The sequence below is a fragment of the Tiliqua scincoides genome, chromosome 1, assembly GCF_035046505.1.
Source record: "Tiliqua scincoides isolate rTilSci1 chromosome 1, rTilSci1.hap2, whole genome shotgun sequence".
Lineage (NCBI taxonomy): Eukaryota > Metazoa > Chordata > Lepidosauria > Squamata > Scincidae > Tiliqua > Tiliqua scincoides.
In genome coordinates this window covers 230,398,071-230,416,836 of record NC_089821.1, presented here as the reverse complement: position 1 = coordinate 230,416,836, position 18,766 = coordinate 230,398,071, and the positions used below count along the sequence as shown (strand labels likewise).

At 42.3% G+C, this 18,766-nt stretch overlaps 1 protein-coding gene across 9 annotated transcripts in view; it reads right to left on the bottom strand.

Annotated features, from left to right (window-relative positions):
- RYR2 (ryanodine receptor 2) overlaps positions 1–18,766 on the bottom strand; it is a 383,349-nt gene that overhangs the window by 244,553 nt on the left and 120,030 nt on the right. For 5 of the 9 annotated variants that reach the window (XM_066617218.1, XM_066617226.1, XM_066617235.1 and 2 more), the window contains exons 5-9: positions 15,015–15,029; positions 10,341–10,415; positions 9,088–9,166; positions 6,690–6,767; positions 2,374–2,486 (exon numbers count right to left, since the gene is read on the bottom strand). In XM_066617218.1, the coding sequence (XP_066473315.1) occupies positions 2,374–2,486; positions 6,690–6,767; positions 9,088–9,166; positions 10,341–10,415; positions 15,015–15,029 (360 nt within the window). The remainder of the gene's footprint in view (positions 1–2,373; positions 2,487–6,689; positions 6,768–9,087; positions 9,167–10,340; positions 10,416–15,014; positions 15,030–18,766) is intronic. The other 4 variants (XM_066617250.1, XM_066617293.1, XM_066617266.1 and 1 more) reach the window with 1 other exon arrangement.

Below are 18,766 nucleotides of genomic sequence, written 5' to 3'. Positions count from 1 at the left end.
GGGAACATTTGTTCCCTTATCTCAGGGCTGCATTGTGGTGCAACGGTGCTGGAAAGTTGGATAGGATTGGGCCCTGAAGCATCAACAAAGTAGATTGCAAACAAGATCAAAAAGGGGGAGGGTGACAACAAAAACAGAGGTGTTTTTCTCCCCAAAAAAGCTTAAAAATTTACTTTTGCACTAACAACTGAGCCATGTAAATTCGGCACACAACTACTTCTTATGCCCCACCCTCTCATTTCCATTTTCACACAGAAAGTCTCACATTTTTCAAAGGCATACTTACCCCTGCCATGAGACTCTTAAATAATTCGTGATATTATTAACAGTATTTCTATTTCTCCTTGTTTTATATTTCTCCTTGTTTTAAAAGTTTCTCCTTGTTTTAAAAGTTCGTTTATAATTTTAGAAGTTCAGATGACTGGATGCCACAGTAGTCAGTAACTGCTACCAAATCAAGAATGTTTAGGTATGGTATCTAATGCACCTGTTGCCACCTTGACATATCCACTTCTTTCAGAAATAGTCATTTCTGAGAGTTGAGATAAAGGGGAAGGGAAAGAGGGTGACAGGGACAGTCTGGGAAGGATGTCTGGGAAGGAAGTTTGGTGATGGAGAAGCAGCTGGGCCTTTTGAAAAGGTGGAAATGATAGCACTTGTTGCCTACTCCTCCTCCTCAAACTAACCCATCAAATCTAGTTGCTACTCAGTCACGTGCATGTTGTGCGATGGAAGAGGTAGGCTTGTTCCGTTCAAGACGGAATAGCGAAACAGAGCAGCCCTCAGTCAGCAAATAAGCATACTTCTGTACTTCTTACGGGGTAAAATTCACATAAATGTACCTACAGGTATCTGATAAGTCTTAGTTACCTCAGTGCTGATGAAAGATTGTTTCATTTTAAGGAAGCTTACATCAATAAATCCTTAAGACAGAAACCGGACTTAACATATTCAGACCTCAAAAATATCTGAATGCCTCTGTACTTTCTATTCTTATTAATTTTGTTTTGCCAAAGGTAATGCAAATATGAATGTTCCAAGCATCATTTATTATTACTGCTGCTATTAATAACAATATTATTAACTATATAGTCCGAAGGCAAAACAAGAGGAACCAATGCTGAGCCAAAAAAAGAACATAAGTCCCTATTAATCTCAGCACAGTGTCTTTTTTCTGGTAACCATTTGCTAGTGTTGGTCAAGTCTTTTTTTAAATGATCATAAGCCTTTTGGGAAAAAAGAACCAACTTTTCATTTCTCTTTTTATATTAACTAAATTGTGATTTTGTTTTTCCTTGAAAAATAGTACATTATTATTACAATAAAGCCTGGCCACACATGCATGATCATCACTTGCTAAGGCAGCTGACAACTGACTTACCAGTGTAAATGAGACATCACAGACAAATGACAGATCTAATATCAACTCAAAGCACAATACTTTTCAATGGAGAAAGTTCACACATTTGGCTACCAGTCATCAAATGTACAGCAATCATATGTGCACCAATGTGGGAACCAATTCTGATGATAGCGTCTAATAAAAACCACTCTGGCAACAAACCTAACCTATTTTCCAGCAAGGACAATGCAGCTCTTATGATACCCAATATTTTCATGTGAATGACCTAACAATAACTAGAAACATTCATAAACTGATACAAAATTTAAAAAATACTTCAGCTGGTTTTCCCTTTCTTAAATTCTGATCTTCACACTCTCTCTGTTGAAGTGAACTTTCTGGAAAGATTCCCACACAGAAAAGTCAATTTATTCAGTGCCAGTTGATTGTATTATGGATAAAAATTTAAAAGTTTTGAAATTAAAATCCAGTGCCATGTCAATATCTAATTTTTAAGGCCTAAATTCTACCAACAAAATTATATCAGGATAACATTCACAATGTTTATGGGTTGTGTTCTAAGGAGAATGAGCACACTGGTAGTCACTTGAGCTATCTTCTCTCCACCCTATGACAGCTCACTCAGTTCCTCTCCCCACCCCCAAAAAACCATCTGAACATCAAGGGGCCCTCAGGAATGGTGGGGGTATAGCGTGGGTGCTGCAGTGATAGGAAAAATAGCTGAAAACTGCCCAGAGAGCAGTTGCCATAGTGAAGAGAGGGTGGAGAATAGCTTGTGCAAACTCAGTCGCACTCACACTCCTTAGGATACAACCCCCATATTTACAGGCTTACTTATAAACACCATTTATCTTTTTATTTAACACAAACTGTGACTTATTTATAATATTAATATTTAGTCTAGAACATGTAGAAAAATAATTTGCAGAATTCATTTTAGGGTAATAACATTACTAAATTATTATATTACGTGTAATTATGTGCAGTAGTCTAGACATTCCATTACTTACCAAGTATCTTTCTGAGGAGATACTGACTAGGATGAGATCATCCCCAACACGAACTTTTTCTCCTTCCGAACGCTGTTTGGAGGCAGGATGTATCGTCCACCAGCAGGCCTCACCTACATTACCACAGGATGATACAAAATATCAATATGAGTACTGTGTATATATAAGCATAATATATATATGACAGAATTTTTCATTTGGACGATTCTCTTGAATAGCACAAATGTATGAGGGATGTCAGGTAACAATCACAGCAAATGGCACAATATCTGAACAATATAATCTGAATACAGAACTGTGACAGGAACGTCCTCTTTCTCCATTTCTGTTCTTGCTGACCACAGAGTCACTGTAGAAATCTTCACTCCCATGATGGTGCATTAAGGGACAGAAACAGAATCTCTGGTTTCTTATAGATCTTAGTCCAGACAGATAGAACCAATGGCTCTCCCAACATCCAGGACATGCCATCCTTTTACCTAGGGTGAGAAATGTAAGGGAAAGGAAGGCAAACCAATTCCCTTGGAGCAAGTAATTAACCTTAGATAGGAATTACCATATTTTTCGCTCCATAAGACGCACTTTTTCCCCCCCAAAAAGTGGGGGGAAAAGTGTGTGCGTCTTATGGAGCGAATACTGCAAAAAAAAAAAAACCCTCCGCCCCCGGCCCCGCCCCCTGCCCACTCTGCTCGCCTTCCCAGGAAAGTGTGGGTGGAGTGGCAGTCTTGCTGAGCAAACCCACATGCCTACTCAGAAGTAAGTCTCAGAGTCACTGGGGCTCACTCCCAGGAAAGCATGGGTGGGGTGGCAGTCTTGCTGAGCAAGCCCCTAGAGCAGGGGTGCTAATTATGTCGATTGAGAGCTACCAGTCGATCTCCAGGCGAAATGAGTCAATCGCAGGCTTCTCTCCCGTCCAAGCATCCCTAGGAGTGAGCGCCTGGCAGGCTTGTGAGCCCAGGGAGGGAGCCTAGGGAGTGAGTCCAGGGAGCCCAGGGAGTGAGCACCTGACGGTTCTGTGTGGTTCTGTGTGCAAGGGGTTTTGCACTGGTCTTGCTGTGATGTCTATACAGAGATCTTCCCTTCCCCACACCTTTCCCCTGCTTTTGCACTGGTATGTATGGAGATCTGCCCCCCCCCCAACTTCCATCTGTTGGTTCTGTGTGCAAGGGGTTTTGCACTGGTCTTGCTGTAATGTCTATACAGAGATCTTCCCTTCCCCACACCTTTCCCCTGTTTTTGCACTGGTCTGTATAGAGATCTGCTTCCCCCCCCCCTTGTATTGGAATCCAGGAAGATCTGGTGAGGAGGTAGATGTGGTGTCAGCAGTGGCCCCTTTAAGGGTAAGGCCTGGGCATCCAGCAGAGTGTGCTGCACAGCTGCAGCCTCTGGAAGGCAATAGGGCCCTCAGGGATATAAGGAGTACCTGAGGCAGAAAGGGTTTGTGGGTTTTGAAGGAGTGCAGGTTGGAGAGGAGACTGACTGGGTTTATTGAATTTGGAATCTGACTGTGGATTGTGACTGGACTTGGATACCCTGATGGATTTGACTGACCTACCTGGAACCTGACCTTGGACTGTAATTTGGCTTATTGGCTCTGGACTCTGATTTGGTAACTCTGATTGATGGGACTGATTTACTTGGCATCTGTGGACTGGAACTAGACTCACTTTTGCTTGCTGCACTGGTGAGTTGCACAAGGGGGGCTGATCAGCCTTAAGCGGGCATGAGGCCCAGTGGATTGGAATTTGGCAGAACATCATTGTAGCAGAAAGATAATGTGATCCCCTATTTGTGTGCACCTGCTTTTGTGAGCTTCATAAATTCTGACTCTAGCGATGATGAGTTCTTGGGGTTTCCAGAAAACTAGAGTACTCAAACCTTTAAGTCTCTCCATTTGTTAATGACAGTGATAATGGTTCTTAATGCCACTGTTGACTGCTGTTCACTTTACATGGTTCAAATGTTATTCTGTTATAGTTTATTAAATATTTTATTACACTATTTGGTTCAGAATATTTTTTCCTTGTTTTCCTTCTCTAAAAACTAGGTGTGTCTTATGGTCAGGTGCGTCTTATGGAGCGAAAAATACAGTAACCAGTTATAGAGGCTGGATCACACTGATGATGATAGACATCATTAGGGAGTTTGATGAGGCTATGAGTCTTTAGCAACTGCTACCTTGAAGCGCATGATGCAGTGGTCTATCACGGTAAGCAAGAATTACAGATATGGAGCTTAAGGATACCAATGGGGAATCCATCAAGAGTGTCTACAGTTTCTACATGATCCCAGAGAGAACAACAGAGTGCTGTTTCCTGGGAAAAGACTTGCCCACAGGATGGAGAAGACCACTCATGAGTAATCCAGTATGTTACAAAATTCTGCAAAATGACTCACCAGAGGCTACTCAGAACCTTAAGGAAAGGGCACGAAGGTGGCATAATGCTTGTCGCCATAAAACCCTTCCTCTGAATCTTGAGCAGGTACAAAACTCTAACCAGAGGCAAGGGTTTGGGGAAGAAGCAGGCCTTGGGCCTCCACCTGATCCTCTTCTGATCATTCACCATCCCCCAAGGCCTTAGGAGTCACTGGGTCCTAACAATCTTGAAGTCCGGACCCTTGGTTCAAGACACTGAGGGGAAATGACGTTCCTGAATCCCAGTGTCTACAGGTGGGACACCTATAAAGCCATGAGCTAAGGAGATGGGGCAGAGACTATGGGGCTGGAAGGAGCCATAAAGGTTTGTGAACTACTCTGGTTAAAAAGTATTCTTAATACTAATACTACCTTAGAGAAAACTTTTACAAACTCCAATATTGATGGTTTCTGACACCAAAAAACCCCCCACTAAAATATAGTTATTAAAATAAGAGATTGCGCTGGAGGTGCAGATCACCCAGTGCAAAACTGCTTCACATACTGTGGAAATGTTCAGAGACAGTAACATTTTAGAAGATAAGGGTAATGCAAAATATTTTGATCACAATTTGATTTCCAATGCTAAAACCATGAAGCTGAGGTGGGTAGAATGGCTAGTCATAAAAGATGACTCAGAGAGGTGGCTACAAACTGCAGTCCAGATTACAGTAACAGCACATTGGGAAAAACCTGATGTACCACCTACTATGGACTGGTTTAGACAGATTTTGAAAATCATGTATATGGTGAAATTAACATAAGAAAGGGAGATACATGAGAGATACATTTGTACAAAACTGGGTTTTACTCATAAAAATGATAATTTCAAATACCCATGTAGATTTGTGAAGCACTGCAGATCTCCACAGCACAGTGCGAGCCTCACCTCACCAGTGATTGCTCCAAACAGCCCTGGAAACCTCAGCCAGGCTATCATCACCGAGTACCTCCAGCACAATGAGTGACAGCTCCCCAACTGCTCATCAGCAGAAACTGACAATAGCTGAGGGCTGGTACCAATCTTTAAGAAGGATGGAAACAAAAGGAATGGGAGGATAGAGGAAGAAAAAAGAAAAGAGCAGAAAAAACAAAGGACTGAAAACAACTGAAGGAAGAAAAGAAGGAAGAGCAAGAGAGAGGAAAAGAGGAGAAAGAGCAAGAAAGGAGAAACAAACAGCAGAAGGTTGGGTAAGAAGGGGTGGTGCACCAGATCCTCTTGGGGCATCCCTGAAGGTGGGTAAAATATTCTCAGAAAGATGCCTGGAGGACACTGTCAGCATTCTGAGTTGGCCCAGAGGGGATATGCCCACAGGAGAGTGAGGCAAGGTAGAGCCACATACTGAATAAGAGGACCCGGAGGGAAAGGAGACAAGAGAACCTGCTAAAGAGGACTCCAGTGCCTATTTGGCCTGACAAAATTACTGGGCTATATGACAGGCCTACTCACACACAGAACCTCAACTGTACTGGGAGCAGGTGTGCTCAAATTAGGGGAGTACTGGTTACAACAGGGGCACTTAAGGTGAAGCAACCTCCTGTGTGTTTATTATCCAGGATTTTGCTTTCAGTTTCAGTTAACTCGGATGACTTGCCTCCCCTTTTGAAACTTATAGATCTGTTGCACCCCAATCCTGAAGATGTGGGGAAAAAACCCACAAGAAAAGGGAGAGGCAGGGAAGCAACCACAAGGTTATTTTTATTAGTCTGATATATGTGACAATATAATATAGGAAAAGTTTGTGGTAAGGCAGTGGTTTTCAAACCACCACTGGTCGTGACCCACCAGCCAGGGAAGCACTTTTCCCTGCCCTTTTAAGGGGAGGGGAAGGAGAAGGCAGCAACGCGATCCCCAGGATCATGCTGCTGCTGGGGATGGGAGGAGGGTTTTTTTACTTACCTGCAGCCAGTGCTGCAATCCTGGAGAGTCTGGGGGGTCCGGGGAGCCCTCCGCAGGGCTCCCTGTATCTGCAAAAGTCTAAAAAAAAGGAAAAAAGGGCACTTCTGGTTTTCACGACATAGGACTTTTCCTTAGGAGTTTGGGAAGCACTGTGGTGAAGTGTTTTTTCCTGTTTATGTATTCTTTCATATTTAATAAAAAATTTTAATTGGACCTACCTAAATGTTTGAATATAACTAATCCTGTAGCATATGGACATACAATGAAGAAGTAATTACAGCTCTTTGAATAAAAATACTATTAGCAACTCTCCAAAAAGTGAATGTGAATAGGTTGCTGGTAGCTCATATTAAAGACACAGTTGCTTCTCATATAATTTTCACATCATATTAACAATGTATTTTTGTTTCTAATGGGGATTTTTTAAGCGTAACAATAAGAAAAACATGCCACAGTATATGGGAACCAAGGTGGCTATGCAGACACATTCAGGATGTGAGAGCTACCATTTTACAATTTGTGGTGTTCCACAATATTTAGAGTTGGTAAACTCTAGAGTTGATAGAGTGAGATACCACACTTGCTCATATGATCTTGCTTTGACATTTCATAACAAAAGAAGAGCTTGAAGAGCAAAATAAAATAGGGACTGGCACACTCTAAGCAATGCATAAGGATGTTAAATGATTGTGTTAGAATGGGGCTGACCACAAGGCTTTGAAGTGGTGGGCATTTTGCCCCATACTCTCACAGGTAAAGTGAGCTGAGAGGAGACAGCTCATTGGAGCTGCCAGGGAAGCGGAGGCAGGGCTTGAGCTGCAGTCACTGCTGCTCCAGCAATTTTTTTATATCATTTGGTCAGAGAGAGGCATTGGCCTTTCAACTCACCCAAGGGGTCATTCTGGGATTAACTGGTTCTTTCTTGAGGCCAAGTAAGAATTTTTTACTCCTCTACCTAATTGATCCTGGCTAGGGAACTTTTTTGACCAAGTGGATTAACTGTAGTTTAGCCAGATTACTGACAGACAGTGAGGGCTGGGCATTATGGTGATGGGTCAGTGCATCCTGAGGAAGTGGAGTGGGTAAAGGGGGGCAGAACCAGTTTCTAGAAGCTTCTTGCTTGGGGATGATGCCTGGGAACCCCTTTGCCCATGGATTGTAAAGTCAACTTCAAAGGTCTGGAGGCTTGGGGAGGGCAGTGCAATCCAGATCTTCCTCATGGCCTGTTCAAAGGGGTTGGCATTGATAAACTATGATTATCACTGGTGATCATTAGCTTGGAGCCAGGATGGGCCTCCCATAGGGGAAACAGACAGTAGCTTTCTGTTCCCAAGTAAGGAAATATAAACAGAAAGTCAAATGGAGTTCTAGGTTTATTAAAACAGCTCCCAGTCTTTGAATTTGAGCAATAAATTATGCCCTTTTCATTCTAATCACAGTTGTTCTGTGCTTTGTTGGGGGGGGGGGTTTGGAGGTCAACAAATGAAAAACATTTTGAAGGTGGATGCATGTTTTTCTGTTTCGGCAAACAGATGTTTGTTATCGTGCATTATCAGAAGCTGTTTATAATTTTTGTCATATACCATATACATTTAAGTTGGAGGAATGGGATCAGTTTCACTAGCAAATTTTCAATGAGCTAGTACAGTGTTTCTTAGCTGGTGGTACAAGTACTACCAGAAATACTTGAGGTGGTATCTGGTGGTACTTGCAGGACCCCTGGACTCCTGCCGCCTGGGAGACCAAGAATGCAACACAACAAACAGCGGTAGGAGGCTCCAAAGTATGCTTTTCCACACTCAAAAGAGCTTTCCTGCCCACTCTGAGCTTCTTACTGGTGTTTGTGAGGTCACATCTGGCCTCCCAATCCAAAAGTAACTGAGAATGATGTCATAGGTGGATAGGTGGACAATGTGAAGTGGTTCGGCAGCAGACAAACATTGACCTAATACTGAAAAGGAGATACTTCTACATGTATTCTGCAGGTCATTGTTCAATTAATGGGTATAAGAAATTCAAAACTAGTCTTAGAGGCCAATCCTATCCATTCTCCTCTACCAATGCAGTGGCAAAAAAATGCAGCATGTGGATGAGAATCCATATGCTGCCAGAAGCTCTTTCTTCACTGCCACATGCCAGTTAGCGCTAGTGAACACTAGTTCTGCCAGTGCTAAGAGCCCATAGGATTTTCCAGAAACAGACACAATAACCAATAAGAAACTTACATTGCCTGCACATGAAATTTCAATATTTAAAATAACTACATATATGTGAAGTAAAAATGCAACATTGGAAACTCCTATCATACCACAAATATACAGATTTTGTCAGTAGTATGACAATGTTAGTTTCCTCTAGAAAATACAATGTATAGTTTTTAACAAAGGTATCTAGTCACCTGTGGTATCTTCTTGCAAACCCACATCAAATGCCAGTTTGTCCATTGATGTTCGTGAGGTGGAGAGGCAACACAGGTACTAAGAAATAAAAGAAAAAAACACTCCTTGGTTTTCTGCTGCCTAGTTTTCAATCTATAAATATAATCATTTTGTTATCACTGAGCTATGTAGCAATTTTAGAGGGAAAAAGCATAAACACTTGGTTTCACAGTGCCAACCATAAAATAAAATTTTAAATATTACAAATGGCACAAATGGCCAAGTTTAATATATTATTTTGTAAAATTGCTATCTCTGTTTAAATCATCTTCTCACATTACAAAAAAGGAGACAAGTGATAGAAATAAGGGGACTGAGGTTTGGTTTGGAAACTGTAATGATCAATCTGAGTTGGAGGGTGGGAGCAGGAAATGAGAGTAAAATGCAGATTACTAGAAGTGGCAATTTCATCCCTCCCTCCCCAATTCTCTCTTTGTAGGCTAGATATACTGTAGAGCAGCGTTTCTCCAAATCTGTCCCCTGTTGTACTATTCTGCATGGTTCCGGACTGGGAGATCAGATGTAATGCAACAAACACCAGAAAGAGACTCGGGGGAGGACTTTTTTGAGCGCACAAAAACCGCATGCTGGAGCTCTGCCTGCCCATAGAGCCTCCTACTGTTGCTTGTTGCATTGAGTTGCTGGCCTAGCTGCCAGGCAGCAGGAGCTTGGGGGTCCCACAAGAGCCTGGGGGTTCCAGCAGACACTACCTCAAGTACCAACAGTGGTACGAATACCACTAGCTGAAAAATGCTCCTGTAGAGGTACTCCAACAAACTAGTATTCTCTTATAGAAGCAGTCAATTTAACATGGACATACAAGAAGTCAGTAACCTATGTTTTACTTGCTGGCAAATGAAATGAACAAAGAGGTGCAAACTGTACATGGATCTGTTTCCGAAGAAGTGCTTAATAGTTAAAGGCACCTCACACTAGTTTCCAAAAAAACCATAATCATTAAGACTTTAATAGGTGCAAAAGCTAGAGTAAATAACGTGCAATTGTGTGAGTCACCAAGACCACATTTGCACAGATGTCATTTACAGATGATTGCACTGGAAAGAAACAGAGTGGCAGAATTCCCTGCTGCCATAGAGATAGAGTGCAATCTTTATGACAACTGCTTCTAGCACTCCCCATTAGCTGTAGGTTGCAGTCCTCTAATTTGAATGTACTGAAAGAAAACCTATTAACGTATATAACTCATACATACCATACCACTGTAAGAATGGCGCAGCAATATTGCATGTCCATAGAGAAGTGTTCGATGACTGCCACCCTGAGCAGTCTGTATGAATGAAGAAGAGATTTATTAGCACATCGCCATAAATTAACTGCTCTATAAAACAAAACAAGCAATTATCCAGGACTCCTCTTGTGAGAAGTTAAATAAAAGTTTAAAATATCATGGCCGTCCGGAAGCACACAGCGTCACACATGTCTGGCCTACCACCACAGAGGCCAAGGAAACCCAGTGAATGATGGCAGGGACAGAAACATCTGCCAACTCAGGTAAGTCAGGGGGTGGAACAGGGCAGGGGTGGAATGGGGTAGAACTGGAGGCATGACAGAGGCTGGGAGTGACACCTGGTGCAGGTGACTTGCACTGGATGCTATCCCCTCTGATAGCAACTGGCATGCCCCCTCTGTCTCCTCAAACCCATGCCAGCTAAAAAGCTGGTGCAGGTCCAAGGAGTCCCATTGGCAAACAGAAGGCTTACAGAGGGGTAAGGGAAAATATTTCCCTTAGCAGCAGAACTCTCCAGTTCCTTCACTCCCAGATCAGCCCTCTATAGCCCCCCAAAAACCACTGCTAAGAATCAAGCAACCCATGGGGGAAAAGGTGGAAATGGCATACAAGGAGATTGCTGTCAATTGGGTAGAGACACCTTCTATGAGAAGGCCTCTGTTCATGAAAGGTGACTGATTTTTGGCAAGATCCCCCTCTCTATGAAGTTTCCTGCATGCCATCCCACTCTACACCATTTCTGAGGATCCCCTTCAAAAGTAACTTTGAGAGGAATAGGGGGCAGGAAAATTTCCTTGTGCAAGCTTCCTTCTACTCATACAACCTCTGGATACAATCCATAATACTGTATTATTAGAGGTGCTTGTTTCTGGTAAGTAAGATAGGATTACAGACCAAGTCTTATTGACACAATGGACTTACTTCTGAATAAATAAATAACACTGTTTTCAAACACCTTAATGCAGAGGTTCTCAAACTGCTGCATCAATTTCAGACTTTGCCCTTTTAAGGGTTGCGGAGGGAGAATGCATCAACACGATCCCCAGGATCACACCGCTGCCAGGGGCTTTTTACTTACAGGGCACAGTAGTAGCTCCCAGGGATGCGGGGAGCCCCACAGAAGCCTCTGCGGGGCTCCCCAAGCTGCGGAGAATGGAAAAATAACAATCATGACCCACTTCCAGTTTGCAATTGTGAAATTGGAAATGGGTTGCGATTGTGATTTTTGCATTCTCCACAGCTTGGGAGCCCTTCAGAGGCCTACACAGGGGTCTCCGCACTCCCAGGAAGCCGCTGTTGCATTCTATAAGTAAAAGAAAGCCCCTAGCAGCAGCACGATCCTAGGGACCACACTGCCTCATTCCCCCCTCAGCCGCAAGGATGTACTGCAGATCCTGAACTTCCGGAGAGTATAGGAACTGCAGCCTCAATGTATTATAAATGCAACTTTCAACAGTGCACCACAGTGGTACTGGGCAAAGACAGTGCAGAAGTAAGTAGTCTGTCACCATCAATTCTATGTGAAACTCTATAACGTATGTAAGAAGAGTGTGACGGCTCTTTCAAATGGCAGCTCATAGAAATAAAATTACAAAAGAAACCCTGAATAAATATTCTAAATGAGTTGCCTGCATATAGTTCATTAATGAGATCTTTTACACCCTCTCTTTAGAAGACTAAGCTCACTGATATCATCACAACCATTTGTGCTAACATGATGATAAATGCAATTTATTTTAAAGCTATTGATCTGTTGGCAAATGGCTTAAAGAAAGATATAACCAGTAACATATTAATGATGTAAAACGTGGCCTCCTAATGAAGATTTCCAAAATAAAATATGCTTTACTTTCCCAGAAATATATAGCTTAGTCTGTACGCATTTTTTAAGAAACCAAACATATCCAGTAAATGTTCAATAAATCCAGAATTACTGCATCGATCCTGTCTTTATAAAATTAAAATAAAATTTATTCATCTTTACAGCTGAGATAGCTTTTCAATTCTCAACCACTCTTTTCAAGCATTTGCAAAAGATGTCCAGTGGGATTCAATTATTATCATTTTTTAACACAGATACAAAGTATGTATAAATGTGCTTTTACTTTTGGAACTTTACAAAGATACAACAATTTGGTAATAAGGGGAGGTTAATTATAACCAGTTAAAAGTTTGAAAAAGAGTAATATGACTTGGTGGAAAAACCCAGAGAAATGAAACTTACATATACATACACCAAGTTTTTTTTTCCTGATGATTTTGTTTCATTCTTCTATTAAGAAAGGAATTTTCCAATTCATTCATAGTTGCCCACTAGCGTGAATTGTTGGAATGAGCCAAGTTTGCATTGGTAATAATCCAGTTCTCCACATGGATTCTCATTAGAAACATCAAACTAAAGTAACCACTTCAAAAACACATACGTGAATTTAAAAAGAACACAGAACTTGGGTATACTTCACCATTTGGTGCATAAAATGTGGAAGGACATTGATGTTAATTACTGGCCTGCACATGAAGCTAGAATGACTTGTAGGGTACAGTCCACTGGTATGATCTGGGGTGGCCCAAATCTTATCCTGGTGGTTGCCTGCACACTTCCAGTTCCTAATTGCCACACATATAATGGCAATTACTGGCCTCACGGCAGTATACTTGACAGGATCTTATGGTTGGCATGGTCACAATCTTAGGGCATGGCATACTGGGGACTGTCTCAGTAGCAAGAATGAATTAGGAGGGGCATTCCAAGGGTTATTATGGGGTGAAATCCCAGTTTTTTTATTCCTGCTGTTTGGGATTACTACATGTTAAAGCATGTAGTACAAAATCAGACTTCTAGACAGGACATAATGCTTGTTTGCCTTGAAATGGACATTTTTCCAGTGACAAAAGAGAAGGCTATGGAACAGCACAATATGGTGTTTGAAAGTGTATGTAATCTTATTTATTTTGGGTGTAATGCCCCTTAGTTAAATAATAGCCCAGCATCTACTATATATCCTTACAAAAAGTCAAAACTGACTAACATGATCATCTATACAAATGTGAGAGCATGAAAGCATAAAGAGAGATTTATGTAGACTTCACTATTCAGTGTTTGTAAATCATATCCCTTGTCCAGAGTATTGCAAATGTAGTGAAAATTTAATAAGGAAAACAGGTGAACTAATGCATGATGTGTAGGGCCATACCATAACATCAAAAGAAATGTTTTAAGAAATCATTTCAATACATTACTCTGCTTAATTTCAGACTATGTAATACAGGTGGTGCCCTGGAATTCACAGGAGTTCCATTTCAGAACCCCCATGGTTAACTGAAACCACCTCTCCCCCGTGCCTGGGAACACCCCAGACCACACTGCCCCCCTCCCTGGAAAGCCTCCCCCACGCCCTCAAGAACGCGCCCATTCCCCGTTCTGCAGCCCGGCGGTCGCAGGCACTGCCGAGCTGTGGAACGTGGGGGCCAGGCGGGCGGTGGCTCAGTGCCGGCCAGAGATGAGCCACCTCTGGCGGGAGCCCAGCGGTAAGCCCCGCAAATGTGCCTTAAGACACGTTTGCAACTGTGGTCCGCGCCGCGGAGGCGCAGTGCGAACCACAGGATTGGGCTCTAAAGCACTTTAGACAAACTTTGGTTTTTCCCTCTCCCTCTTTTTTTTGATGTATCAATCCAGTCCTGCCTAAATCCCCATGCAGTAATGCAATAGCACCAGTGTGGTGCTATAGCACTTATGCTGTATCCTGCAGGGAATTTTCAGCTGCTGAAGTTCTTCTAAGGATAAGCGTTCCCTTGCACCATGGTAAGCCCCAGTTGTTGCTAATGAGCTAACCTGGACCTGTGCCAGCCTGATCCATTGTCCTCCCCACCCCATTCTGCCCACCCCTCCCCTGTTCCACCCACACTGTGGTCTGTTCAACCCCCTCCCAGCCTCTCTCCAACCTCCTGCACCGGCTCACCTTCTCTGGCAGGCGTCCAGTGTAAGTCACCAAACAGAGCTGGTTGTTCACTACTTGCAGTGACTGGCCTATGAACACTGGCCTAGCTGCATTTGCTATGGCCATAAAGGAGGTTCCACCAGTGGAATGTGCATTCCACTGGAGTAATCCTCCAGTAGGACTGAAGTGCATGTCTCTAACTGACAGGATCTTTTACTTTCATATATAAAAGGCGGCTTCCAAAAAGTTAGGGAGAGGAGGGCCACCATGATTGCCAGCCCTGAGTTGTAAGTGAGGCACACAGCAACTGAATGAATGGTGACAACTGGAGCTCTCTTTGCTTCCCCTTCAATAAGAACATAAGAAGCATATCATTCTTCTACAACAATATGAGAACGTCCAGTTCAATATGATTGTTAATTGATCTGAGCCTTCTTACTTTCAGAAAAGAGGACAAAATACTTTATTACATTTATTCATGTGGACTTCCAGAGAACTATTTTAAGTTCAGTGTGTTTTATATGTTGTAGAAAGATTGTTTTACTGTGATTGTACTATAATTTTTATTTGTATACCATTTCAATAGTTTTTTTTTAGATGCTGTACAATTTTGTACGATAGTGTTGAGAACTGCAAGCCACTCTGAACTCTTGCTGTTTGAGACAATCTGGATTAATTAAGTCATAATCTTCAAGCTTACCTTCATCATAAATTTCTGGAGTGCCACAAGAAAAAGGAAAAAGAGGAAAACCAGTTATTGCTCATTTATACTCCAAAAATCTTGTTTTTCATGTTCTAAAAATAACATCTGAAACAGTGTTAATCATCACCATTACTATACTGAAGGGGTTCTCAAACTTGCCCCCAGCACGACCCACCTCATTCTCCGGTGCCTGGCCTCTGGAAGCTTCAGAAAACCTCTGGAGCCAACCGGAAATCACTTTTACAAACTCAGAAGTAAACTGAAGTGACTTTCCAGCTGCTTCCAGAGGCCTGCTAGTGCAACCTCCAATTGCATCTGCAGAGCTCCAATAGGAGCCAACTGGGCTCAAAGGTGCGTGAGAGGGCACCCAGGGCCCACCAGACACTGCATCATGACCCACAGTTTGAGAAACCCTGTTATACAGAATGCCAGAAAAAAATAATGTTTTTCCATTTATTTAGTCAGAGATTTTGTTCACATTATCCAAAGTATTAAAATTACACATACATACAATGATGCCAAGGGGGAAGAGAAACACATTCAAAATGTGGGTATCCAGACACCTACCACTAATTCATTTAAACCAGCGGTTCTTTAGCACTTTAGCACTGGGACCCACTTTTTAAAATGACACTCTGTCAGGACCAGTTAGCTTTATGAGACTAAAAAAAAGTTTCAATTTATCAGACGCTCAAGCTTCTGTTTTAATATTTGGGGGGATGGTGCCTTCTGGTACATTTGGTGAACTTCATACTAGTAGGATCGGAACCATTCTGAGGACCCAATCAACGGATAAGTGGATTCTAGTGGGATTCTATGTCCTTCAGCCTGCTGCTTGAAGTGGACCAAGACATATTCATCTACTCACAAGTAAATGTGCATGTGTTGCTCTGCTTGGGTTTCCATAGTGTTCGATATATATTCCTTGTTGGCTATCGCCCTGTCAGTTCTCCAATTACCAAAAAACAGGTTGCGACCCACTGGTGAGTCCCAACCCACAATCTGGGAACCACTGATATAAATATTCAAGATGATCTATCCATCTTTGCCTCAGTTATGCAATTAAAATGATCAGATGCACTCAAACACTTATTTCTGGGGTGGAACCATTATGCTAACCTCCAATCCATATTCCTGAGTACATGACTAATGTGACGGAATGTCTAGCAGCACCCTCCAACCAAAAACTGAAATGGGTCAAATAGAGTGTATGTCACATTTCTTTCCTTTTTTTTTATCATGATGAGACTAGGAAAATACAACTTCCTCTTCACCCATGCACAGAGGGATGATTTTGAGAAAAATCAGTGAACTCAGTAAAAAAATAAATCTGTTTTCTAACACCTCTACATATTGATCAGTAGGGTGGTTGGGCTGGATTGAGGGATGCATGAGTAATAACTGTGGCTGCATCTGCTAACGCTATACCACCCATATCACCCACCAAGTACACTTTTAAAATTTTACTTCATAAAAATGGGCTCTTGGAATAAAAACACAAAGAAACGCTTTCTGGACTTCTCATTTTGTTGAAAAAACAAAATCTGCGGAAAAAAACCCTGGGGAAAAAAATCACACATCTACCAGTGCATTTTAAAGCAACTTCATCCATGCCTGAACTATCGGTCTCTCTCAAAGGTAGCACTATCTCTCTGAAAGGACTCCTATGTGGGTTCCAGTTTGAACCTCCTTTTACAATGAGTTGAATTTCTATTAAGTAATTCAGAGAGCAATACCAACCGCACCAGCTAAAGGTGTCATGAATGTGCCATAAACATTCATGTGCCATTATCCCACATTCCTGGCATTATATCAGATTTGCACCAGCTATATAGTGGCGCAGATTCAAGAAGCCCTATAGGGCAGGCTGGAGCATGACATGCTGCCTCCTAACCTGTGCTGGATTCAGCGCGGGCCATGCAGACTGGCTGTGCCAGCGCAAGTTAGGATTGGACTGCTCTGCGAACAAAGCTATTGTATATAACGGCTGAAACCCTAGTCAAAGGAATTTTGTTTTGCTAATATAACTCCATTCCACTGAAGCAAGTGTCTATTTGACTTTAACATGAAGTGATTTATTGTACATATGGGAGACTGCAACTCTTTGAGTAAAAATGTAGTTTTTAGTGATTGGGTGAACACTGAAATCCAATGATAGGCAAATAACATATGAAGATGTTTTTAATTGTTTCAATGCAAAGTAGCCCAACCACCTCTGAGATCATAGCACCAGCAGAGACTAACATTCTTACTATAGAGCCCACAGCTGAATAGAATTTCAATGTCATTTGGTAGATTTGTTTGATTGATTAATTAAGTATATAGAAGTGTGCACCCCTTAACGACCTTCCAGCCAGCAACAGATCACATATGTGACAGCCACCACTGGTCAGGAGGTTGCACCTCCCCAAGACTCTGAGGCTGAGGGAACTTTCGCTCCCCTCGCCTCTGGAAGCTTTTCTGAGCCTCTGCGTGCTCTCTCTGGGAGGTTCAGAATCGTGGAATTGTGTGAGAGAGAGAGAGACGCAATTTCCAGTTTCCTGGAGGAAATTAGAAGTCACGTGTCTCATGTGATTCGGCATTCTGAGCCTCACAGAGGCAGTGTGTAGCGCCTTCAGAGGCTTTGCATAGCATCAAGTTCCGCCTGACGACAGAGATGCTGGTCCACTTCCCTGTCGTTAAGTGGTGCATGACTGTACTGTTAAGTGGTGCATGACTGACTGTACTGTTTCTCTACAAAAACTAGGTCACAAAGCAGTTTATAGAGTCAAATAAATAAAGGAATGGTCCCCTGTCCACAAAGGACTCACAATCTTTTTAAAAGGACACCAAAGAGACATTAGCAATAGCCACTGGAAAAGACATAATGCTGGGGTGGACAGTTGCTCTCTCCCTGCTAAGTGGGTAGCACTTTCAAAGGTGTGTCTTTGCCCAGTTAGTAGAGGTAAATTATGTTTATTAAGAGCTATGTGGGAAAAGCAAATTTTTTCAAATTGTTCACATATTTTTCAAAAATGAAGAGTTTTTGCTATTCGAATGGAAACATATTTTCAAAGTGATTTCCATGTTTGAGTTCACTTAATACACACTGAATACAGTGAGTACAGAATAGACATATAGCAAAATAGTTCAAGAAGTCAGAATATAGCTTTTTTTAGGCTAAAACTGCAATCCTAAATCACATACCAGGTAGTAAGTCTCCATGGGAAGCCCTTGGAGCGCATGTGCCCTCTCGGCAGCTGAGCTGGCGAAATTGCCCAGCCAGCTGCCAAGCATGCGCTTGGGTACCCAACCGCTTCCCTGTCAGGAAGGAGTTGGAGTACAAGCGCAAGTTGTACAAGTACAAACATAAAGATGTTGCGTGGTGTCATGGCGTCAGGCATTGCCATGGGCGAAATTTCAGTGCCGACCATAGGTGTGATTTTTAGTAGATACGCCTCTGCATGGTTAGTATAGCCCAGGGGTGTCCAAAGTTTTTGGCAGGAAGGCCACATCATCTCTCTGATACTGTGTCAGGGGCCGGGGGGGGAAAAGAATTAACTTACATTTAAAATTTGAATAAATTTACATAAGTTTACATAAATGAATATATTAAAGATGAACTTATATGAATGAATGAAGGTCTTGCAATAGCTCAAGGCCTACAAAAGGCCTTGCACAAAGCAAGGCTGGCCTTTCCTTTGCTGCTGCTGCTGCATCACAGACTTGAAACAACAAGCAGTGGAGGGAGCCCTTATCCCACAGCTCAC